Source organism: Bufo bufo, chromosome 9 (assembly GCF_905171765.1).
Source record: "Bufo bufo chromosome 9, aBufBuf1.1, whole genome shotgun sequence".
Lineage (NCBI taxonomy): Eukaryota > Metazoa > Chordata > Amphibia > Anura > Bufonidae > Bufo > Bufo bufo.
Window position 1 is genome coordinate 124,988,507 of NC_053397.1, and position 25,865 is coordinate 125,014,371.

At 45.4% G+C, this 25,865-nt stretch overlaps 1 protein-coding gene across 2 annotated transcripts in view; it reads right to left on the bottom strand.

The window, feature by feature from the left end:
• ATF6 (activating transcription factor 6) overlaps positions 1–25,865 on the bottom strand; it is a 465,865-nt gene that overhangs the window by 96,528 nt on the left and 343,472 nt on the right. For both annotated transcript variants that reach the window (XM_040407064.1, XM_040407063.1), the window contains exon 14: positions 15,445–15,556. In XM_040407064.1, the coding sequence (XP_040262998.1) occupies positions 15,445–15,556 (112 nt within the window). The remainder of the gene's footprint in view (positions 1–15,444; positions 15,557–25,865) is intronic.

Below are 25,865 nucleotides of genomic sequence, written 5' to 3' on the forward strand. Positions count from 1 at the left end.
TTCCCATGCGGGAAGGAAAAACTTTAGTCTTCCCCCCACCGAACTTCTGGCATCATTGTTGGGATGTTTTTTTCAGGCTGGGAGGAGGAACCTCTAAACAGGAAGCCCTTTCCTCCAACCCCTTTAGATCTGGGATTTAGTTTTTTTTGCTAAATTGCCCCCTACCCTGAAATCTGGTTGATGAACGAAAGGGACGTCTGGATCTTGCAAAGGGAGTTGAGGAGGCTCGAGGGGAAAAACATGGAAACCTTTTTTTCTTATCCGCTGCTTTCTCTAGGATGCAATCTAGTTCCAGGCCAAACAAAAACTGACGAGGAATACTACACAATCTGTGTTTAGAGGACAAATCCCCTCCTCTCTAATTCTTCAACCAAAGAGCTTGGCAGGAAGAATTGGACAGGGAGGAAGCACGAGCTGCCAGCTTTACCGAATCCACAGAGGCATCAGCGATGAAATCAACCGCCTTCTGTAAGGTAGGCAAAGAGACTAAAATCTGCTCTCTTGGACATTTCTCCCTAATCTGACATTCTAATCGCTCCAACGAAATACCCATGGATCTGGCTGTAACTGTGGCAGCAATATTTGGTCTAAATGCGGAGTCTGCAGCCTCCCAGGTGCTCTTTAGACAGGAATCGATCTATTTATCTAACGGGTCCCTCAGGAATCCTATATCCTCAAAAAGTAAAGAAGACTTTTTTGAAATTTTAGATATTGCGACAATCTTTAGAGCCCTATCCCAAGAAGACGACTCTTCTTCAAAGGGATAATTTCTTTTAAACACTTTGGTAATGAAAGATTTTTTATCCGGTTCCTTCCATTCTCTGTCAATGAGGACTAACACACTCTTAAGTAACGGAAAACATCTATGTCTTTTCTCCCGAAGGCCCTCAAACACTGAATCAACCACCGATTTATTTTCTTTAACATCTTCTAAGTTCAGAGTGGAACGAATAGCCTTAAATAACTTGTCAGTGTCTTCAACTGGAAACAAAGGTCTACCCTCCAGGTCATCTGTAGTGTACGGGAACTGTAATACCCGTCACTACCAAAGTGTCACTTGGTGTGCTGTCGTCCCTCCTTAGTTATGGAGAAGTTGGTATATGTCGGTTTTATAAAATGTCATGTAATGCAATGCTATGTGTTTCCCTGTTACTATGACACTTGCATGTACAGGTCTGCTAGGGGTGTCATTCCAGCTTCTAGTCATTAGAGGGAGCTAGGGAGCCCTAGTTTATATAAGGCCCAGTCAGGGAAGTAGAAGGCAGACGGAGTCTAGTGTCTGTAATCTACAGTTGGAGATTAGACAATGTCAGAGACAAGTCCAGGCCTGAAGCCTGCTGTCCAGGAGAAGATTCCCTCCTGAATTCCCATATGCAGAAACAGGAATATCTTAGCTAAAGAGCCTGAGGAAGAAGCAGAGAGAGACAGAGGCAAACTGCAGAGAAGCAAGAGGTACTAAAAATAACAGAGGAGGTACTTTCTAAAGCTATAGCCAAGGATATAAAGCCAGAACTAGGTTATTGGGCCTTGGGGAAGAATTGCTATATTCCAGGATCAGACAGAAATAGAGTGCAAGCTCCTGTACGGCAAGTCCTGTGTTCAACACTCTGTAATCACCTTGCTAAATCTGTAATTGCCTGCATCAACCGTATTGCAAAATCGACTGTATGCCAAGGACTGCGATTCCAATATTGTCTCTGCATGAAAACTACTAAAGTTGGAGTTCTGTTTTAATACCACGTGTTCTTCAATTTATTCCTGCTATCCGCAAACGGCGTGCCACCGTTTAATTGGCACTGGCGTCACGAACAATTTCTATCATCACCTGCCTATGCAGAGAGTCAGACGTCTCAGGTTAGTGTCATTGCACTACTACACCCAGAAACTCTATTACAAACAACTTGAGTACGCTGCACCTTCTCTTTTGGCGTCACGAACAGGATACGCACGCTTTCCAGTGCAAGAAGCGTGAACTTTGTGCCTTATACAGTTGCCCTGTGACCAAGGTGACAAATTACCTGTTTATTGAAAGTGGACTTTGTGGACTGAAAATCGTACCCAAAGTGTACCCAAAACTTCTAAAAAGCGCTGTGCAGTGTTGCGCTACCGAGAGGAAGAAAATCGCCACATTGGAGTGTGGTTTTGTGGACTTTTTACATTCCTGCTTGCTGTCAGTGAATAGACAGCGTTTATACCCAAAGATGGCTGCTGGGCTTGCTGAATTTACTGCTGCGTCACCTTCATCCCGAACAGGCGGGAAAAATTGACGCCTTTCCGAGAAAAGAGCGGGAAGGAGTTCAAGGTCAGGCGCCACTGCTTATCTGGATATTTGCATGTCTGCCAGCATAGACACCGCCTTCCATATACTGGAATACCTGGGGGGCGGCCTCTCAGTGCAGTGGGAGGAGCTGGCTACTCTGATTGACGCGACCCTATCGCTCTCCTCAGAAGGATCGAGCATGTTGGAGAGTGAGCAGAGTGTTACTGCAGCGTCCGCACCTGGAATTGCAAAGATGACTGATATCGGTGTAGAGCCAGAAGAGGCTCCACCGGCCTACTCTCCGGGACCGGAGCAACCCGCCTGCCGCCCAAGGGAGAAAGAACCTGAGCCCTGCTATGGCTCGTGGAGGGACTTTTTGCAACCATCTTTCAAATGGTCCTCCCTGATGGCGGAGATCTGAGAGGCCGCTATAAAGCGGAATACAAAGACCAAAATCATCTATGAGGAACTAACTAAGACAATACATGAGAAGCATACGCACACCCAACCCCGCCTGGAAAGGAGAAAGGGAGTGGTGCTGTCATTTGACAAATCCCGTGGCTACGGGTTTATCCAGGACTATCTAACTGGCAGAGACCTCTATGTGAATCGAAGGTCTGTCAAAAGAGACTACCTCCCTTCGTACCAGCACAGCCTCCCAGAGGGAGAGGAAGTGGAGTACACCCCTGCCGAGAGCCTGCGAGGCCCTTTTGCGACTGCTGTAACCCGTCCCAAGCGAGCACCTGAGGACTGGGAGGCAGAAGAAGGAGAAGACTACTCTGGCTGCGAGCGGGAACCTGAACGCTCTCCAGAGCCGGCCCATCACACCTTCCAGGAGCGGAGCTCCTTCATTGGGCCTAATGTCTTCTGGCAGCCAATCGTGTTGGAGAAATGGGTGAGCCCCTATCCTTCCCCCGAGCTGCCTCGTCGGGAGAGGACCATATCAGAGCTGGAACAGTTAAAAGGACTTAGTGCTACCTTTAAGAACATCCGGATGGGTCGGAGACCAGACGCATCGCCTGAACCTGCAGAGGCCGAGTCCGCGCCATCGGTGACTGTACCTGCGCCGGCGGCGCCAGCAGAGGACAGCGACTCCGACACAGAGAGCATCGGTGAGCAGATCGTCCGGCTGGAGGAGAAGTTGCGGGAGTTACGCAAGATACACACCGCCAGGATCCGGACACCGCCAAGGAAGGATGAGGTAAGGGTGCCTGTCACCACCCGTAGACCACCTTCTGTTGCCACCGCTCCGTCAGTGCCCCAGACCGGACCCGCGATTGCCGTAAACTGCTGCACCCAGAGCACCGGACAGCTTGCTGCGGCGGTGCCAAGCACGTTACACCCTGCAGTGATCATGTCAGGACCGGCAAGGTCCACCAGAGGGTTCACCCCTAGGCCTATGGGGCCAATACCTATTAGGGGCCCCTTTACTCTACAGCTGCCCCCTGACACTGTTATGTGGGCACACCCGCCTGTGCCGATGTGACGATGATATTCTCATAGCCTCTATAGATGTAGAGGCTTTGTACAGCAACATTCCACACGACAAGGGACTGTGTGCCATTAATCACTTCAAGAGCCGCGGTATACAATATAGTGCTCATAGTGACTTTGTACTTCAACTTTTGGATTTTATTCTCAGACATAACTTCTTTCTTTTTGACTCCAGGTTCTTCCACCAGCTCAGGGGCACGGCAATGGGGAGCGCATGTGCCCCCACTTATGCTAACTTGTTCCTGGGCTGGTGGGAGGATACCTTGGTATTTACAGATGAAAGTCCGTGGACGTCGAGGATAGTCTTCTGGGGCCGCTATATCGATGACATTCTGATATTCTGGAGCGGCCCCAGACGACTATTCTCTGATTTCTTGGCCGACCTGAACAAAAATCAAATAGGCATGCACTTCACATCGGAAGTGTATAATCAAGGTCTTGCCTTCCTGGACTTATATATCACCCTGAGGAATGGCGCAATTACCACAAAAACTTATAGAAAACCAACAGCAACAAATAATCTGCTCAGGTGGGAGAGCCATCACCCAGAAAACCTAAAATGCGGCATTCCAGAGGGACAGTATCTGCGAGTTCGCAGAAACTGCACTACACAAAAGGATTTCTTTAGTCAGGCAAAAGACCTTAAGACCAGGTTTAACCAAAGAGGTTATCCTGACTATCCCCTACAAAGGGCGTTCAGGTCGGCTTTGAATCAAAATAGAATGGACCTTTTATCACCTAAACCCAAAAAGACAGATACGGACTCCATCTTCCGTATAATCGGTACCTATGATACCTGCAACAAAGAAGTCCGCTATATCTTTCAGAAATACTGGGATATGTTTCTATTGGACCCAGATATACGTGATATACTTCCAGCTAAACCTGCCATAACGTATAGAAGGGGTAGATCACTAGGTGACAGATTCATTCACAGCCATTATATAGCAGTTAAAAAACCCGGCACCTGGTTAGATAGAAAACCCCTTGGGGACCTTTAAGTGTGGCTCCTGTATAGCTTGTCCTTATATACATCAGACCAAAAACTTCACCAGCAATACCACCAATAAAAACATATATTATTCGGGATTTTGCAAATTGCAAGACTAGTGGGGTGGTATACCTCTGTACATGTTTGTGTCAGCTTCAGTATGTCGGTAAAACTAAGCGGGAATTTAGAAGAAGAATTGGAGACCATCTAGGAGACATTAAACACTAAGAGAGTTACCACCCTCTCTAGACATATCCATGACCTCCATGATGGCAATCCCAAGTGTTAAAATTCTGTGTTGTTGAGGTAATTCGCCCATCGCCAGAGGAGGCGATCTCAATAAGAGAATTTTACAAAAGAGTCGATGGACCTACCGATTAAAACGGTGAGCCCACATGGGCTGAATGAAATTCTCTCATTTGGTGTTTCATCTGAATGTAATTTGAATATATGGTAGTTTGTCTTTATCTGGTTTCTAATGATGAAATACTACCTAATCCAACTTAAATATCACCTTCCCCCCCTGGATGATTATTTATCATCCGCTGCTATCATCTACTGTGATCCTTGTTATCATTTTCACTGTACCTTTTTGGACATATATATGTATCCCCCTTTTGAAAACCTGTGATATTCTATTCAAGTGATCATGATTATATAATATTAAATTCGGACCAAACAAAATGATAATATCAGACCGAAATAGGTCTATATTTCATTATCTATATACAAATGGTACTAGTATTAGGTGTAGGACTTAATCATTAGTTATAATATATACAATAACAGGTCCTCCCTTATGTATCCATTTGCCGTCCCTACCACTATTCCAACAATTAAAACCCTCCTTGTATATGCCACTATGATAGACCAATATAGATTTTTATCTCGGTTGCCATAACTCTTAAATAATGTTTATGAAATATATCAGCAATGCCTCAGAATCTAGTGCAGCGTTTAACTCTTCATTATGTGCTGTAATATCCAAAACTATATTCTGTTGGTATTCTCACTGATTGGATCGCTGTGGAAACGCATTAACATGCGTCCCATGCTTACTAATAACATTTTTCGGCACAGTCTGTCTACTTCCGGTTCCTCATGCGTTCACCTTCGGCTTGCGTTCCACCAGCAGCCAATGATAGCGTCGGCGTCTAAACCAATGACGCACTTCCGGTTTTGGCTTGCGTTCCACCAGCAGCCAATGCTAACGGTCGGCGCCCACACCAATGACGCACTTCGGTTTCGACAGGAGACAGTTGGACACGCACGCCGCACATCACAGATCATGAGGTACCTATGTTAATCTACTATGTTGATTAGTTTGGTATATAAAGGTGGCAGTCGCAGATATCACTCTGGACTGCATTACCCAGTTGGATATTATTGACAAAAAGCTATTGGGCTGACGTCTATCGTGCCAATGATCTATCTCTATCTTTACCTTTGATATCCCCTGAAGAATCCGGTGATATACATCCACTATCATCGGAGGAAACGCGTTGGGATTACTCCATCCTATTACTCTTTTTGGCTGCACTGACACTGGGAGAAATCACTTTTAGGGACAGAACAATAGGGATAGCCGTCGATAAGTGGGGTCGCTCCCTTGGGGGTGATTCTCCCGCATTTAGGCGGGAGACCTCTCCGCTTTTAGGCAGGGCCTCACTAGTCGGCTAGGGACACCTCTTCCCAGTTACCCATCTGTCCTGCAATAGAAGAGCCGTTGACAACATCTTTTTTGTGATATCTGCAGCGAACACCTATCTATACCGTTCCTGTGGACATTTTTACCCCAAACACGAACATCCTGCTGTGGTACGATTTATCTCAATAACAGAAAAATCATCAAACCGTGAGTGGGGACTATCTAGTCCAAATCGTGCTCTCTATTCCTGTTTGTATACCCGGTCTGCAGTATGTGCATAAGCCCTTGTATCTTACATATGCAGTCATTCTATACACTTATGTGGGACTTTATTTTAAATGCTAATAACTAAAAGTTAAGTTTTAGTAGGATAACTATTCAGTGATATGCACACCCGCCTGTGGAAGAATACTACAGACGATACTTGCCAGCGGAGCCGAGTGGTTATGATATGCCACTGTAAATCAGCCTGCTAGGCTTTGATTTATTTTATTGCAGAAGTTTGATGTTAACCCTTCCAGGACAGGAGTCCTACGTTTCTTGTCCTTTGTTGCAGCTGCCAGTTTGTCCCACGGGCTCAAGTGGTAGGTGTTGACCACTGAAATAACAAAGTCAGCAAGGCCACGTTTGTTTCCAGGACCTCCTGCCTGCTTTTGCTAACCCACGCCAAGTTGTGCCCTGTTCCTTTAGTTGCACCTTTTACCCTTCACCCCCTTTTAGGTTGATCAGGGGTCTTACAGCACTTGTCTTTGCTGTCCTTTTATTGTGCAACTCATACTAAGGAACCGTGCCGAGAGACAGACTCAAAAGAACCTGAGCCTCTGAGATTTTTGCTCTTTTAAAAGTATTGTGCCCAGAGATGGACTCCACCGCATGAGAGCCTCTGTGATGTAATAGGGAAATAACCTGGGTACGGACTCATGTTTGTTCTTTGAGCCTCCAAGACTTTTTATACTGTTTTATCTATTTTGCTGTTCTATCATGGACTTATTCATTGTCATGGACTATCCTGGTTATAATGTTACGCTGTGCCAGGTCAGCGCCCCCGTTCATTCATTATCCTGAGAGAAGAGAACGACGCCCCTTGTCACTACCCTTACCTTTGCCAATTGGACCTGATGTAAATGTAAATGCAGATGAATTACATGTATGTATGCCTGCATATGTCTCTATTTTCTATTTCAGGTAGAGATCCAGTTGGGGCGACCCATGATGATGAGTACGAGGTCGTACTCAGCTTAAAGCAGTGGGGTATGTAGTGTACGGGGAACTGTAATACCCGTCACTACAAAGTGTCACTTGGTGAGTGCTCGGTCCCTCCTTAGTTATGGAGAAGTTGGTATATGTCCGGTTTTTATAAAATGTCATGTAATGCAATGCTATGTGTTTCCCTGTTACTTGACACTTGCATGTCAGGGCTTGCTAGGGGTGTCAAATTCCAGCTCTTAGTCATTAGGGGAGCTAGGAGCCCCCTAGTTTATATAAGCCCAGTCAGGGAAGTAGAAGCAGACGGAGGTCTAGTGTCTGTAATCTACAGTTGGAGATTAGACAAAATGTCAGAGGACAAGTCCAGGCCTGAAGCCTGCTGTCCAGGAGAAGATTCCCTCCTGATTTCCCATATTGCAGAAAAACAGGAATATCTTAGACTAAAGAGCCTTGAGGAAGAAGCAGAGAGAGACAGAGGCAAACTGCAGAGAAGCAAGAGGTACTAAAATAACAGAGGAGTACTTTCTAAAGCTACAGCCAAGGATATAAGCCAGAACTAGGTTATTTGGCCTTGGTGAAGAATTGCTATAATCCAGGATCAGACAGAAATAGAGTGCAAGCTCCTGTACTGCAAGTCCTGTGTTCAACACTCTGTAATCACCTTGCTAAATCTGTATTGCCTGCATCAACCGTATTGCAAAATCGACTGTATATGCCAAGGAACTGCGATTCCAATATTGTCTCTGCATGAAAACTACTAAAGTTGGAGTTCTGTTTTAATACCACGTGTTCTTCAATTTATTCCTGCTATCCGCAAACGGCGTGCCACCGTTTAATTGGCACTGGCGTCACTAACAATTTCTATCATCACCTGCCTATGCAGAGAGTCAAGCCGTCTCAGTTAGTGTCATTGGCACTACTACACCCAGAAACTCTATTACACAAACTTGAGTACGCTGCACATCTTCCGCGGAAGAGGAATTTTCTGAGACGTCTGCTTCTAAAAGCTTCCTCCACTATTGGCTGAGGAATCCACTTCAGAACCCCCAGTCCTCTACAGACTTCTTTTGGCACTTACAAGACCTTAGGGAGACTTTTCACCTCTGATCTGATAAGTGGACTGTCTTTTCTATACACTGCTGTATATTTCAGATCAAATGTTGGGCACTTACCCACTCCAAATCAGCCAAAATACCGGCGATAGGATTTCTCCTTCTGCCGGATCTGGTCTCTTTTCCTCCTTCATCTCTCAAAGCTGGGTTGGATGTCTGGCAAAATAATGAGGTAGCTCAAATATAGCCCTGATGTGGAGGGATAAAAACTCCTCACCTAGAGGATTTTAATGTAAAGGAGGAACAGCAGAGAAGACATCCAGTGTATATATACAGTACAGACCAAAGTTTGGACACACCTTCTCATTCAAAGAGTTTCTTTATTTTCATGACTATGAAGGCATCAAACTATGAATTAACACATGTGGAATTATATACATAACAAACAAGTGTGAAACAACTGAAAATATGTCATATTCTAGGTTCTTCAAAGTAGCCCCTTTTTGCTTTGATTACTGCTTTGCACACTCTTGGCATTCTCTTGATGAGCTTCAAGAGGTAGTCCCCTGAAATGGTTTTCACTTCACAGGTGTGCCCTGTCAGGTTTAATAAGTGAGATTTCTTGCCTTATAAATGGGGTTGGGACCATCAGTTGTGTTGAGGAGAAGTCAGGTGGATACACAGCTGATAGTCCTACTGAATAGACTGTTAGAATTTGTATTATGGCAAGAAAAAAAGCAGCTAACAGTCTATTCAGTAAGACTATCAGCTGTGTATCCACCTGACTTCTCTTGAAGCTCATCAAGAGAATGCCAAGAGTGTGTAAAGCAGTAATCAAAGCAAAAGGTGGCTACTTTGAAGAACCTAGAATATGACATATTTTCAGTTGTTTCCCACTTGTTTGTTATGTATATAATTCCACATGTGTTAATTAATAGTTTTGATGCTTCAGTGTGAATCTACAATTTTCATAGTCATGAAATAAAGAAAACTCTTTGAATGAGAAGGTGTGTCCAAACTTTTGGTCTGTACTGTATATATATTATATATATATATATATATATATACACGCCGGCGTCTCCCGGCATTCTGACCTCCTTTTGACTGCTCCTGCCTCTTCCCCGTGCCTGTGGAACGCACATCCGGCTTCCTTAACCGGAAGTGCGTCACGTGAAACGCACATCTTACCGGAAGTGACGGTCAGTTCTCGCAATGTCTCCTCCTCCTCTGGACCACATGTACAGGAAAACTGGCGCTCGGAACACCCGATCCACACTGTCCCGACCACATGCGGCGGAATACAACACCCCACATGGGGCTGTTTCCATATCAATTTGCTCCTGCGTGGCCCCACTCATATTGAGGAGCGCACACGCACCTGCCCGCAAGAGCCCTGTAGCATCCCCGGTCTACCACCGGCTCCTAAGGCCCTGCCAGCCCAACAAATGGAACCAGCAGGTATTATAGTCAATGGGGCCGGAGCGGTAGTCCGAAGGCCATGCGTGCACTAGCAGCAGGACGGATCAGACAGGCTGTTCACCCGACCGAAACAGCCTGCCGGAGGTCCGTGCTGCTAGTGTGAAAGTACCCTAAACCCAAATATAATGCATTAACTAGGCCGCTTTCAGACCGGTATAATATGGGTGCTTTATTACTCGTGTATTATGGGCAGAACACCCGAACCTCCTGCAGTTCATCAGAAATTGAGCTAGAGCGCCATAACTCTGGTTCTGATGAACCATGGGAGGGCACAAAAAAGCCCCGCCCCTGTATTACAGCTGTCTGAAAAACAGCTGAATTATATATTTTTTAACTACAGTACTTTAAAACAGGTATTTATGGTGACAGTCACTGAGTTTAAGTAGCATGTAATGAGTATTGCTAGAGAGCCGGTCTGTATATTTTACTGTAGATTGAGTATGGACAGGAAGGACAGTGTAAAATGTAAACTTTGTTTGGTGCGCATTATTTGGAGCTGTGATCACGACGCTGGTAAACATCTAGGTCATGGTTTCAATAAATGGCCTAATAAGGCCCAGAGGGGTGAATAGATGAACAAGTGCTCATCTTCACACTCCTTTTCTGGGGGGGGGGGGGGGGGGGAACCTGCATGGGAGGGACAGAGCAGTCCTTTTCTGGAAAAAAAAAACACCTGCATGGGACAAACACAGTATATGTTCTCTTATTGATGGAGGAAGAGGGATTGATAACATGCACAAAAGTCCATGTTACCTTCCCCCAAGGGTCATGTACAGTTACACAGGGAAAAATAATCTGCCTCTTTTCTGTGTAGTTGTCATCACATCCTCCACTGGGCCCTTTTAACACAAGACTAGGATCATTACATATATAGATTTTAGAAACTGGGTTGGGAGACAGAGCTGCATATATATGCATTCATATATTCAGATCCAGCCATCAATAGCCGGAGCGTATGAGCTGTGTCCCTGGCTAATAAAATGCAACATGCAAGAATGTATGAGATATGTCCTTGGCAGGGAAAGGGTTTAAACAATTTTGAGCTCTATGCAAGCTGCTATCCCAATACAAAATGAATGCAAAATAATAGGAATTAGACTTACCAGTAATTCGCTTTCCAGAGATTCCCTCATGACAGCACAACAGGAGAATGCTCCCTTTGACCTTCTTGGGACAGGAAACAATGGTTAAAAAGGTCTCTCCCACCTCCACTCACCAGTGTTTTTCCAGACTACTACACCAGGATGGGTGCAACATATTCATTAAAATCATCAGAAATCTTATATGCAATATTTACATAGTAGTTAGTAAGGGAGGGAATGTACGGGTGCTGTCATGAGGGAATCTCTGGAAAGCGAATTACTGGTAAGTCTAATTCCTATTTTCCAGTTCATCCCTCAGGACAACACAACAGGAGACGTACCAAATTATAATTTAGGGGGGACCAAGTCTGAGGACAACATATCTCAGATATTTATCATTGGATAAAAATACCATTTCATAGAATCAGGAATAAACCTGAGACACACACTTTTTGATTCTGCCAGAAAACTAAATCTTGATGACAGAATTTGTGAACCCAGTCGTATCTCTAAAATGTCTTTATCTGCATCCTTGATCAACAGACCTACCTCTGTTTATAGACTTAAATACTTAATTAGAGGAAGAATAAATTGTCTTATTAGACATCGGTCATAAAAAGGATGCCCTTTACCTCTAAGCCTAGTCTATAGACTCGCTCTAAAACCAGATAAAATATTGTAACATCCAATATAACCACTACACTGCGTAAAAATTCACCGTAGACCCCTATTGCAGTTCATTCCCAAGAGCTTAATTGTTATAATCTGATAAACAACTAAATCTGGATGTCTACAAGGTATATGTAAGAAACAGAGCCAAACTGACAGCACTGGCACACAGCAGGCATGGACAACGATGAGGTAACCAAACTGTACCATTAACTTCATACCGGTCCAGGATAAGCTTGGGATCCCATACCAGGACGAAACCAGGCCAGCCGAGAATCCGCCTGCCCACATAGCTTCAAGGTCAGAAGCAGTATTAAGGGTTTTGCAAGATCTTTACATGGCACTAGCCAGGAGACACAGGGACTGAGGAGTGGCAAAAGGTTACAGGACTTGTGCAGCTTAGGACTCATGCACACGACCGTTGTGTGCATCCGCGTCCGTTCCGTCATTTTTCACAGTTTAGTGGAGGTCCCATTCATTTCTATGGAGCTGTGAAAAAAAAACTGATAGTCCTCCGTTTTTTCTCCGCGTCCGTGATTCCAGTCCGTCAAAAAATATAACCTGTCCTATTCTTGTCAGTGGAAAACGGAGGACGGACCCATTCAAGTCAATGGGTCCGTCAGAAAAAACGGATGCACAACTGGTATGTCATCCGTGTCCGCGTCCGTTTTTTTCTACAAGACCTTGGTGCAATAAAATTACACTTTTCATTAACCTTCCTTTTTTTTACCCTGTCAGACAAAAAAAAGGAAGACACAAGGAAACACAACTGAAGCAAAATCGGACACGGACCACTGAAGCCAAATCACTGACAGTGAAAAAACACTGTCGTGTGCATGAGGCCTTACATAGCTGCAGCTATATGTGTGAGCATGGCTGTAAGTGTGAATGTGGACAAAGGAAAGCACAGTCTATTGCAGTTTTGTAGTTCCCTGGGTTGGCTTGCAGCGAGGGAAGTCTCCTTCCCAGAGGCGACAGAGGTGCCCTTGAGGTTATGGGTATTAGGTGCAATGAAGGCTGGGTCCCTAATATTCGTGACATCAGCCCCTTAGGTGCAAATAGAATAACAGAGAAGAGCTTAGTTGGGCATAAGTTGACATTTACTGAAAATCACTCGTCTTGAGGTAGATATACCCATTTATTGCCTTAGGAGGGATAACTATAGTCCATACAAGACAAATTCCTAGCCTGGTTGGTGGTGCCTCCCAATATAACTGGTCTGGTTAGGATCTTTACTAAATTTCAGAGCTCTGGTCACACTAATGTTCCTTTAACTTCAGACTGACCCATACTATCTCCAGGTGAAGAGTATATTACCCTATAAATCAAGTGCATGGTACACCTATGTCTTGCGCTCCTTGAATTACATACGATTTCTATTAATATTGTCCACATTGTTCAAGGAGGAATGTGGCTCCAAATACAGCTTTGCACTAAACTGTAGATCGTGAATAGGCCCTGTAGGCTACTCCAGTCACCTAATGATAGTAGAGTGCATAGAATTAACTACCACTCAACTCCACTAGGCTTTCCCTAATCTTTCTATCACACTGGGTCCTTATCTGAGATCTACACCTTAGGACCCATTTAGCTTTAACTTAACCTCCTGCTTCCTAGCCTGTGTCAGCAGGCCAAGCGCGGAGGCAGCAAGTGCACGGAGGCAGCAACTGTCAGCAGGCCATGCACAGAGGCAGCAACTGTCAGCAGGCCATGCACAGAGGCAGGTGGCAGCAGGCCATGCACAGAGGCAGCAACTGTCAGCAGGCCATGCACAGAGGCAGCAACTGTCAGCAGGCCATGCACAGAGGCAGGTGGCAGCAGGCCATGCACAGAGGCGGCAACTGTCAGCAGGCCATGCACAGAGGCGGCAACTGTCAGCAGGTCATGCACAGAGGCAGCAACTGTCAGCAGGCCATGCACAGAGGCAGCAACTGTCAGCAGGCCATGCACAGAGGCAGCAACTGTCAGCAGGCCATGCACAGAGGCAGCAACTGTCAGCAGGTCATGCACAGAGGCGGCAACTGTCAGCAGGTCATGCACAGAGGCGGCAACTGTCAGCAGGCCATGCACAGAGGCGGCAACTGTCAGCAGGCCATGCACAGAGGCGGCAACTGTCAGCAGGCCATTGACAGAGGGCGGCAACTGTCAGCAGGCCATTGACAGAGGCGGCAACTGTCAGCAGGCCATTGACAGAGGCGGCAACTGTCAGCAGGCCATGCACAGAGGCAGCAACTGTCAGCAGGCCATGCACAGAGGCGGCAACTGTCAGCAGGCCATGCACAGAGGCAGCAACTGTCAGCAGGCCATGCACAGAGGCAGCAACTGTCAGCAGGCCATGCACAGAGGCAGCAACTGTCAGCAGGCCATGCACAGAGGCAACAACTGTCAGCAGGCCATGCACAGAGGCAGCAACTGTCAGCAGGCCATGCACAGAGGCAGGTGGCAGCAGGCCATGCACAGAGGTAACAAGCCGGGCACAGAAGCCGTGAGGCGGCACGCTGGGCCCAGGCCACAGTATAATTATTCCTAGATAACCAAGTCAAACTAAGCCAGGTTGCTAGACATGAAAGATTTAGGTCTGCGACCTTGTCAATTGAATGCAGCCTGAAAATTTTAACTCCACATTCAGTCCACAAACAGGTGATGCTACTATTGTTTGAGTTCCTATTTAGATTAATTAGGAACCCGTGTGTGAAAGTAATTAGAACTGTTGAGGCAATCCAGTTGGTTAAACACAGGTCTGGTTTACTTACCTGACAAGTAGTTTGCCTGGCTTACTTACCAATCTTGGAGTATGTGCCGCTAAAGCAAGCACCAATATTGTCACGCAGCTTCTGCAACACCTGCATACAGAGCGTGGGTAAGGAGAGGAGAAAAGGCCCCTTTCCAGCTGATGACTTTTTCAGGCGCACTGAGGCGCGATCCTGCTGAACTCCACATGCACAGAGGCAGGGTTAGGAACAGCGGATCTAAACTCAATAAACCCATAGCCATCCATAGTGAGGTAACCACCAGCTCCATTACCGACTTCATCAGGGTTAGGAGCAAGCCAGGGGACCTTCGCATAAGAGGTACTGGCACGGCCACTTATAGGGTAGGAAGGATGAGGACGATCCCAACGATTGAACCCAGGCCATTAAAGAACCCACCTATAGGCTTAGACTCCACAGAGTCAGGCAGCAAGCCATGCACCGCCAGGTGGGTTTCGGGCTGCTAAGGGACCTCTACCCAAAGAGGTTTTAGCAAGGCTATTCGAGACCTGGAAGGGGAGGCCCGACTCCACTCGATCCTAGTGCCAGCCTTAGGCCCTAAAAGTTCTTGTAGAAACTCTTCAATCCTAGAGCAGGAAATCTCTTTGCGCCCTTCCAGGAACAGGACAGGAAGAACATTGGTGAGTGGAGGTGGGAGGGACCTTTTTAACCTCTCTGTTTCCTGTCCCAAGAAGGTCAAAGGGGAGCATCCTCTTGTTGTGCTGTCATGAGGGATGAACTGGAAAAAATGTTTTCATGAAATGCATTACACATTTCTTTGTAAAGGGCCCCTCTTTTAAATTTCCTACTTACCCTACGAAAAGAAACAATATAAAATGTGTCACTCCTTCTACGGATAGCTTCCAAAAACTCTTGATAGCTTCTTGGTGAAGAATAATATATCTGTAACTCATTTACAGAGTTCCTAGGAAGCAAAGAACGAAGACAGTAAATGTTTGCTGATCACACTACTCATCAAAAGCTAAACAAATCTTGGAAACAATATAATCAAGTTCCAGCAAATTTACAATGTGCATAATGGACTGTTATTATTCTTATAAACATAATGTGGGTCATTTACTAAAGCCCAGCATTTCACACGCCAGTCTTACTAAATGCCCCTGGTGGAACATGAGACCAATTTATTATGAGTCTCATGTCTCTTAATACATTTGTCTCATCTTCTACTGTCCGTGAACAAGGCGCTGAAGTTTATTTCTGGTGTAATGACTGCAAGTTTTCTGGTGCACATGTTGGTACATTAGTCGGGACGTTGAGCTTCCCATCAGTGGTCTTCCCTGCTCCCACCCACTTTTTCGAAAAGTGGTGAGGGTGTGGGAAATAACTAAAAAGTCACATATTTTATAGTTGCTATTTTTCTAGTCCAAAATATCAGCGTAAAATATCAGTACATGACCTTAATATGCTGAGTGCTAAGCTATTTCTCTAAACTAGGGTATAAAAAGTTCCATATAGTTTGAATCTGTTCTCCCATGACACAAACCTTCAGTCACTGTATAATATGGCTGTGTAATGCTGGGAGCTGCTTCTGCACACTGAGAGGCGAGTGCGCCCATGGTCTGGCTTGAAAAAAAGCTTCTAATATAAGCCCGAAACATCACATTTGTTGTCTTCTATAGGAATATTACAGCTGTGTACTGATATGTGACAGAGGTTAACAGCAAAAACAGAGAAAGCACTATGGCCACATCCAAACCAGTATGGAATGGATTATACTTTTTATGAATGAAGCTCCATCCCTCAGAACCCTCAGTGGGTTTTATCACTCTCCTCTATTTACTGTGGTCAGTAGTATATCCTTGGTATACAGCTGGAGAGATTCATCAAAAGTAGTGCACTTGATAAATAGAGGTGTTTCCAACAGCAATCAATCACATCTATGGGAAGCTCCAGGAAAAACCAGTCACCATGAACAGTAATTTGCAAGCAGCAGGTTAGAGCAGGAGGAGCTGAGCAGATTGATATATAGTTTTATGGTAAAAGATTCAGTAAAACCTTCTATTTCATTCATTTATATTCCTGGTCATTCTGAGCTGTGAAGCCAGGGAGGCGGTCCAATCAGTGAATGACAGCTATCTATGTATACACAGTCATAAAGGGGAAGGCTGTCAATTATTGATCGGACACCTTCTTGACTCCAAAGCCAGAATAAGCAGGAATTTAAATGAATGAAATAGAAGATATACTGAATCAACTGCCTTCAGTCAGACACCATGCTCTATGTGACAGGTTCCCTTTAACCAGGACAACACAAAATAACTCCTGTAGCGCCAACACTGGATAGCTACCTTATGAGTCAATGTCTGTCCATATAAATGGAACCTGTTACTATGAAAATGCATTGCAATCTTCAGACAAGTTATGGAGCAGGAGGAGCTGAGCAGATTGATATATAGTTTTATGGTAAATAAGTCAACAAAACCTGTAATTTATTCAATAATATCTCTGTTCCTTCTGAGCTCAGTAGCCAAGTGGGCAGTCTTTCCAGTGATTGACAGCATTCCCAGTATAAATGTGTGTGCAGGTAAAGCTGTCAATCACTGTCTCCGAAAAAGCAGAGATTTGAATGAATATGTTACAGGTTTTGGTGACTCATTTCCCATAAAACTATATATAATCTGCTCAGCAACTCCTCCAGGCTCCCTTTAAACAGACCTTTGAATTTGACTTGGGATATAAGCAAAAACCAAAATGTTTTCCTTAACAAAAAGTCACCCAACAGCAGCCAATAGTTTTGAAATTTTAACCCCTTTTCAGTGCAGAGCAAGGTACAGGTTGGCTGGGTGACAGGCATTTTTATGTGGGGGAATAAAGTCTCTCCTTGTGAAGACTGCCGAGTTGGCATAGTGAGTCTTATATACCAGGTGATGATCCCTGGGAAACGGCAAAGTAATAGTCTTTGAATATGACTTATAGCCCAAGTCATGTTCCAAGGCTGATTTAAAGGGTTAAAGATCAAAATCCAGCCAATATGGATATAATTTAATATAATGGGTTAGAGGTGGAAAATATAGGCTCCAGCTACAGCATAACCCTAAAAAAGGAATAAACTTTAATATTACCTCATAGCGTAAGCAATTTGTCCTATATGTCCATACATAATGCCGTCCACCCAGATACTATTATGAAGTTGGGAGTAGATGACCCTAATTACAACTACCTTAAACTAGGCATCTGCCAGGGGCGACTCCTAAAGGTGGAGACCCCCTGTCCCCCCCCCCCCAACCACCTCGAACCTGACTAGCAGCTCCTAGTTGACCCTAATCTGTACGGGCTGATGATAAAGTAATCTAGTGGTGACTGACTGAAATAGGTACGGACAGAAAGGATGTAACAATATGCACACGTGTATACAGCCCTAATGGTATAAAATACCAAAGGTACACGGTGCAAACCGACTACATGCAACAATACACGACACCTAAGGGGATGACTATTAATTACACAGACAATTCTGTGCTCAACCCCAACGTGTTTCCCCACGGTGTGGGATCATCAGGGGGTAAATGGTTTAATATTGGATAGCTAAATTGATAAATGTCTAACGGAGGGAGGCCCAATGAAAATTGGGACAACACGATACAGCCGTTCGGCAGACAATGGTGTCCAAAGATGGTCAATAGTACAGTTAAAAGATTGGACCAGATGACCTTACTGGGAGAGAGGGAGGGAGGGACAAACACCAACAGTCATGATGTTAAAGGCACGTAATTTTGGTGTGGTAGAGCCAGAGTGGATACCTGTAAAAAAGAGAGGAAAATATATAGATGTATATATATATATATATATATATACACATACATATAACTATAACCAGACACCCAAATGAATTACGTGAGGGACCATCACCAACAAGGGCCTCATTCAAGAGGGTCACTCACTGTGTACAGAGGAAATTCACTATATATATATACAGCAACGCTCAGGTCTCTCAGACAAGGCCAAGATTAGCCTTCAAGATGATATTCACATAGAACAATGATGTTCACACAGTCCAGCATAGATAGATCTAGCTGGCAACGATAAGCTGAAACATAATGTGGTGACCAATGAATACAGAGATGTGCTCAATTGGACCCTCATAGTATAGCCTAAATAGTGGGAATAGGCATACCTTACAATACGTCCTGAATCAATTTTGACAGTCCCTCATGATAAAGAGACTATTCCTCTTGCGTCACCTATATAACAAAAGCATATGCTAAAGCGTATGTTCCCTATAAAAATAGTAATAGTGGCATGCTCCACATGTAGCAATGTGGTAGCTAGGGTTACTTACTGTAGGTGCCTATGAACAGCTGATCCTCCCATGATAGGTGATGATCACTTCTCCCAGGGTCCAACAATACACCTAGGTGGACAGCCCCCTCTTATAGTAAGCCCCTCCTAATCAGTAATAATAGATGGCCCCTGTGTAAGGGCTAGGTAAACAGACATGCCGTCTCATACCAGCTAGTGGCAATTGTGTAGAAAGCGTGCGTTCCAATGTGGAACGCACGCAGCACATGCGATTTCCAGCTGAGACGCCCGGATATGATGTCAGGGGCCCTGCGTTCCAGAGTGGAGCGCATCTCAGCGCCGCACATGCGACTTCCGGCTGAGACGCACCGGATATGACGTCAGGGACCCTGCGTTCCAGAGTGGAGCGCATCTCAGCGCTCGGCCCGATAAATCGTGTATGTGGCGTCCAGTTAGGGCGTCATCACCGGTGGAAATGCGTTCCAGAGTGGAGCGCGGGTCGGCCAGGCTATCAGAGGAGGGACATTTAGAATAAAATTATAGATATATATTATACATAGCCCTGATAAACCCCCTATTAATAGATAAGAGATAAGAAGTCTCTACAGGGGGCAATGATTATATAGATAAGAGGTATGAACGATAGCTATGGAGGGTGGCTAAACCAAGGGTATGACATAAGACAAATATAAGATCGCAGTCATTGATGGAATAATTGATAAGTAAATTATAACTAAGTCAGTGAAAGTATGCTTATTCACTGTCCATGATAGTAACAAGTAGGTGCTTCGCGCACCAGGCACAGTCTACAGGGACCAAAAGGTGAACCGAGTCCATAAGTAGCAAGGGAATAAAGGGGAAGGGGATGGGGGTAAGGGGGATGGGAAAAAAAGAGTATATCAGGGATAGGACGTAAGGCCAAAAAGCAAAACAGGTCACAAGAAACATGAAAATGTAAGTCTTTCATTCAGCCCATGGGGGGATTGGGACCGGAGTCTATGGATCCATTCACTTTCTTTTTGTAGAATCCTCCTGTCCCAATCGCCCCCCACGGGGAGATGGGTGTACCACGTCAAGAACAGTAAAAGCGGAGGGGACCTGGGATTACCATCGTGGACCTCATTCACATGTGTCGCAATCGAGGTCACCTCCTTATTCTTATTGTCATTGACATGTTCGAGAATTCTCCTTCTGAGTTCTCTGACTGTCTTACCGACATAGTCCAGAGGACAGGTGCACTGACATAGATAAACTAGACCCTTGGATCTGCAATTAATGAAATCACGTACCTGGAAGGTCTGACCCGTTGTTGATCCAGTGATAATTTTAGCTGTATTCAAAAATTCACATGCCTTACAGGCGCCGCATCTATAGACACCTATCGGCCGTCGGTCCAACCAGGTACCCTCTTTCACAGGTGGTACGAACTGACTAGCCACCAGCCGATCCCTGAGACTTCTACCCCGTCTATAAGAGACGGACGTTCGCTCACAACTTCAGAGAGGTCAGGGTCCATCTTCAAGATGGGCCAGTATTTACTTAAATTTTTCTTGACATCTTGATTAGCAGTGTCAAAATTAGAGATAATTCTCATCGGCTGGGGGCTGTCTATTTTCATTTTTGGGGTAAGTAAATCACTGCGTACTCTGGATCGTGCATGTTTAAAGGCATCGTTAAGCACTGGTTGTGGGTATCCTCTGGCAGCAAATCTGTCCTGGAGGGCCCTCGCCTCACTATAAAAGGCTTCATCACTGGAGCAGTTCCTCCGTGCCCGGAGGTATTGTCCTCTCGGAATACCCTGTTTAAGGGAGGTAGGGTGGTAGCTGCTCCAGTGAAAGAGAGAGTTAGTGGATGTTGTCTTCCTGTATAGATTAGTAGATAGATGGTCCCCTACTATTGTTACCTTTACGTCCAGAAATGTAATGCTGGACGGATTCTGTTCATAGGTAAAATGGAGTCCAATTTCATTTCTGTTGAGATCAGAAACAAAGCGCTTAAGTTCCGACGAGTCTCCCTTCCAGACAACAAACACGTCGTCGATATACCGGGTCCAGAATTGAATATTTGGGACCCACCAGACGTCATGGTCTGGATAGACATGTGTGTCTTCCCACCAGCCCAGGAAGAGATTGGCGTACGTGGGGGCACATGGGCTCCCCCATCGCCGTCCCCCTGAGCTGGTGGTAGAATCTTGAGTTGAATAGAAAGCAGTTATGGGTTAGGGTATATTCAAGTAGCCTGATGATAAAGCTATTATGTGAATCGTATTGTATACCCCTAGCACATAAAAAATACTCTATGGCTTTGAGGCCATGTTGGTGTGGAATCGAGCTGTATAATGCCTCAACATCGATGCTACATAGGATACAGTCAGGGTCAAGAACGAGAGCATCAATTTGTTGAGGAAGTCATTGTGTCTCTCGTATATGCTGGGAGGGACACAACGAACTCCCTCAACACCTTGTCAAGGTATACCCCACAATTCTGAGTTAAGTGAGTTGACTCCCGATACTATAGGGCGGCCCCCTCAACGGGCTAACCCCTTTATGAATCTTGGGAGCCCGTAGAAGGTCGCTATTAAGGGTTTCGTGGGTAACATGAACTCAAATTCGTTCACTTTCCTTCTCCAAGCCGGCCAACAAAATCTGTTTGAGATCAGCCAAAAATATCTGAGTAGGATTCGAGGGTAAAATTCTATAGCCCTCCTTATCCTTAAGGAGGTCCAGGCACATATGGATATAGGCATCATTCTCGAGAACAACCAAGTTACCCCCATTTGTCAGAAGGTTTGATTACAACTACTACGGTCTTTTTCGAGAGACTGCAATGCCTGCATCTCTGTGCGGGAGAGATTGAAGGATCTTGGGCCTAATCGAGCAAGCTGTTCAAGGTCATTAGTGACCATTTGTAGAAAAATATCTACATGCTCGTAGTTAGCAGGGGGGGGGCATTTTCTTACTTTTCAATTTTAATGTCGTGAACGGGCCTGATCCACTGACACGAGTATGATCTCCATTTAAAGCGATGAGGGTTTGAAGGTCATTGAAATCCCCTTCATCTAGGCCCATCCTAGTACATGTATCCCTATTGGAGGTTCTAAAGAATTTGTGCCACTTAAGTCTCCTGCAGAAGAGGTGAAGGTCCTTAGTCCATGAAAATAGACTAAAGTTGGTGGTGGGCACAAAGGACAAGCCTCTCTTAAGGACCTCCACCTCTACTGGAGTGAGACTCTGGGTGGACAGATTCACAATTTGGAGATCTGTTACTGTCCCCTTTCCTGCCGACCCCGGTCGCGTAGCTGATAGGGCATCACGCTCTTCTCTAAAAAAGATGACGGTAGTGGTTGAGTTTGAATGTTGGAATAACCAGAGGGAGGGGAGTAGGAGGAGGATTTTGGTAGCCTGGTCTCCCGTGTCCCCCGTCCCCTTGCCTCTCTGTAACCTCCGCCCCTCTGCCATCCTCGACCACCGCGTCGTCTCGTGCCTTGGCGCCCCGGATTAGAAGAGCCACCAAAGGATTTTCACCCTCTAACCCATTATATTAAATTATATCCATATTGCTGATTTTGATCTTATACCCCAGATTATGGCCAGTTTCCTCTCAGGGACTTTATTCACCGAAAGCCCCTAGCTATCGAAGCAAGGGACATATTCTCATATAGGGATGTACCGGGTTTAGGCCAACAGGTCACTAGTAACAGGTCTTTAATGATCTATACAATTGCTATAAGGAAAACATTAAGTCGTGGTGGGAGATCAAATCCCTGGAGAGTTACATTGGACATAAAATCGTCCCCCGGGGGTTACGCCTTCGGGTTAAACCAGCTGACAGAATATCATCACCATCTCTCCTGGTCAAGTGGGAGGAGATACTCACTCTAAGCTCACTTAATTTAATGAATCTACTACTTGAAGAAGAGAGACAAGTCTTCGAGCTGTCCTCTAAAAAATTACATGAGCAAATTGATAGTGCCCTAAAAATTAAAAAGAGGACCCTGATTTTTCCAGACGTGAAGTATCCCTCCAGACCTCTGTCGCGAGCAGCTTTCAGGGACTGATTAAAGAACGAAAACATAGACAATTTGTGAGGGATTTAAGTGAGTTTAGGGAGAATCGAGCATATACCATAACACCGGGACCTGTAGGGGGTTCTGAACCATCCTCCTCGGAGTTCGATTCCTCAGACACCGAGGTCATACTCCAAATCCCTTTGGTGGCTCTTCTAATCCGGGGCGCCAAGGCACGAGACGACGCGGTGGTCGAGGATGGCAAGAGGGGCGGAGGTTACAGAGGCAAGGGACGGGGGGACACGGAGACCAGGCTACCAAAATACCTCCTCCTCCTCGCCTCCCTCTGGTTATTCCAACATTCAAACTCAACCACTACCGTCGTCATCTTTTTAGAGAAGAGCGTGATGCCCTATCAGCTACGCGACCGGGGGGTCGGCAGGAAAGGGGACAGTAACAGATCTCCAAATTGTGAATCTGTCCACCCGAGAGTCTCACTCCAGTAGAGGTGGAGGTCCTTAAGAGAGGGCTTGTCCTTTGTGCCCACCACCAACTTTAGTCTATTTTCAGGACTAAGGACCTTCACCTCTTCTGCAGGAGACATAAGTGGCACAAATTCTTTAGAAACCTCCAATAGGGATACATGTACTAGGATGGGCCTAGATGAAGGGGATTTCGATGACCCTTCAAACCCTCATCGCTTTAAATAGAGATCATACTCGTGTCAGTGGATCAGGCCCGTTCACGACATTAAAAATTGAAAAGTAAGAAAAATGCCCCCCCCTGCTAACTACGAGCATGTAGATATTTTTCTACAAATGGTCACTAATGACCTTGAACAGCTTGCTCGATTAGGCCCAAGATCCTTCAATCTCTCCCGCACAGAAATGCAGGCATTGCAGTCTCTCGAAAAAGACCGTAGTATTGTAATCAAACCTTCTGACAAAGGGGGTAACTTGGTTGTTCTCGAGAATGATGCCTATATCCATATGTGCCTGGACCTCCTTAAGGATAAGGAGGGCTATAGAATTTTACCCTCGAATCCTACTTAGATATTTTTGGCTGATCTCAAACAAGCTTTTGTTGGCCGGCTTGGAGAAGAAAGTGATAGGGGACACTCGAATTTAAGTTCATGTTACCCACGAAACCCTTAATAGCGACCTTCTACGGGCTCCCCCAAGATTCATAAAGGGGTTAGCCCGTTGAGGGCCGCACTATAGTATCGGGAGTCAACTCACTTACTCAGAATTGTGGGGTATACCTTGACAAGTGTTGAGGGAGTTCGTTGTGTCCCTCCCAGCATATACGAGGGACACCAATGGACTTCCCTCAACAAAATTGATGCTCTCGTTCTTGACCCTGACTGTATCCAATGTAGCATCGATGTTGAGGCATTATACAACTCTATTCCACACCAACATGGCCTCAAAGCCATAGAGTATTTTTTATGTGCTAGGGGTATACAATATGATTCACATAATAGCTTTATCATCAGGCTACTTGAATATACCCTAACCCATAACTTCTTTCTATTCAAACTCAAGATTCTACCACCAGCTCAGGGGGGGACGGCGATGGGGAGCCCATGTGCCCCCACGTACGCCAGTCTCTTCTGGGCTGGTGGGAAGACACACAAGTCTTTCCAGACCATGACGTCTGGTGGTCCAGAAAATATTCAATTCTGGACCCGGTATATCGACGACGTGTTTGTTGTCTGGAAGGAGACTCGTCGGAACTAAGCGCTTTGTTTCTGATCTCAACAGAAATGAATTGGACTCCATTTTACCTATGAACAGAATCCGTCCAGCATTACATTTCTGGACGTAAAGGTAACAATAGTAGGGGATCATCTATCTACTAATCTATACAGGAAGCAACATCCACTAACTCTCTCCCTTCACTGGAGCAGCTACCACCCTACCTCCCTTAAACAGGGTATTCCGAGAGGACAATACCTCCGGGCACGGAGGAAACTGCTCCAGTGATGAAGCCTTTTATAGTGAGGCGAGGGCCCTCCAGGACAGATTTGCTGCCAGAGGATACCCACAACCAGTGCTTAACGATGCCTTTAAACATGCACGGTCCAGAATACGCAGTGATTTACTTACCCAAAAATGAAAAATAGACAGCCCCCAGCGATGAGAATTATTTCTAATTTTGACCACTGCTAATCAAGATGTCAAGAAAAATTTAAAGTAAATACTGGGCCTATCTTGAAGATGGACCCTGACCTCTCTGAAGTTGTGAGCGAAACGTCCGTCCGTCTCTTATAGACGGGGTAGAAGTCTCAGGGACTCGGCTGGTGGCTAGTCATTTCATACCACCTGTGAAAGAGGGTACCTGGTGGACCGACGGGCGATAGGTGTCTATAGATGCGGCGCCTGTAAGGCATGTGAATTTTTCAATACAGCTAAAATTATCACTGGATCAACAACGGGTCAGACCTTCCAGGTAACGTGATTTCATTAATTGCAGATCCAAGGGTCTAGTTTATCTATGTCAGTGAACCTGTCCTCTGGACTATGTCGGTAAGACAGTCAGAGAATCAGAAGGAGAATTCACGAACATGTCAATGACAATAAGAATAGGAGGTGACCTCGATTGCGACACATGTGAATTAGGTCCACGATGGTAATCCCAGGTCCCTCCGCTTTTACTGATCTTGACGTGGTACACCCATCTCCCGTGGGGGCGATTGGGACAGGAGGATTCTACAAAAGAAAGTGAATGGATCCATAGACTCCGGTCCCAATCCCCCCATGGGGCTGAATGAAAGACTTACATTTTCATGTTTCTTGTGACCTGTTTTGCTTTTTGGCCTTACGGCCTATCCCTGATATACTCTTTCTTCCCATCCCCCTTACCCCCATCCCCTTTCCCCTTTATTCCCTTGCTACTTATGGACTCGGTTCACCTTTTGGTCCCTGTAGACTGTGCCTGGTGCGCGAAGCACCTACTTGTTACTATC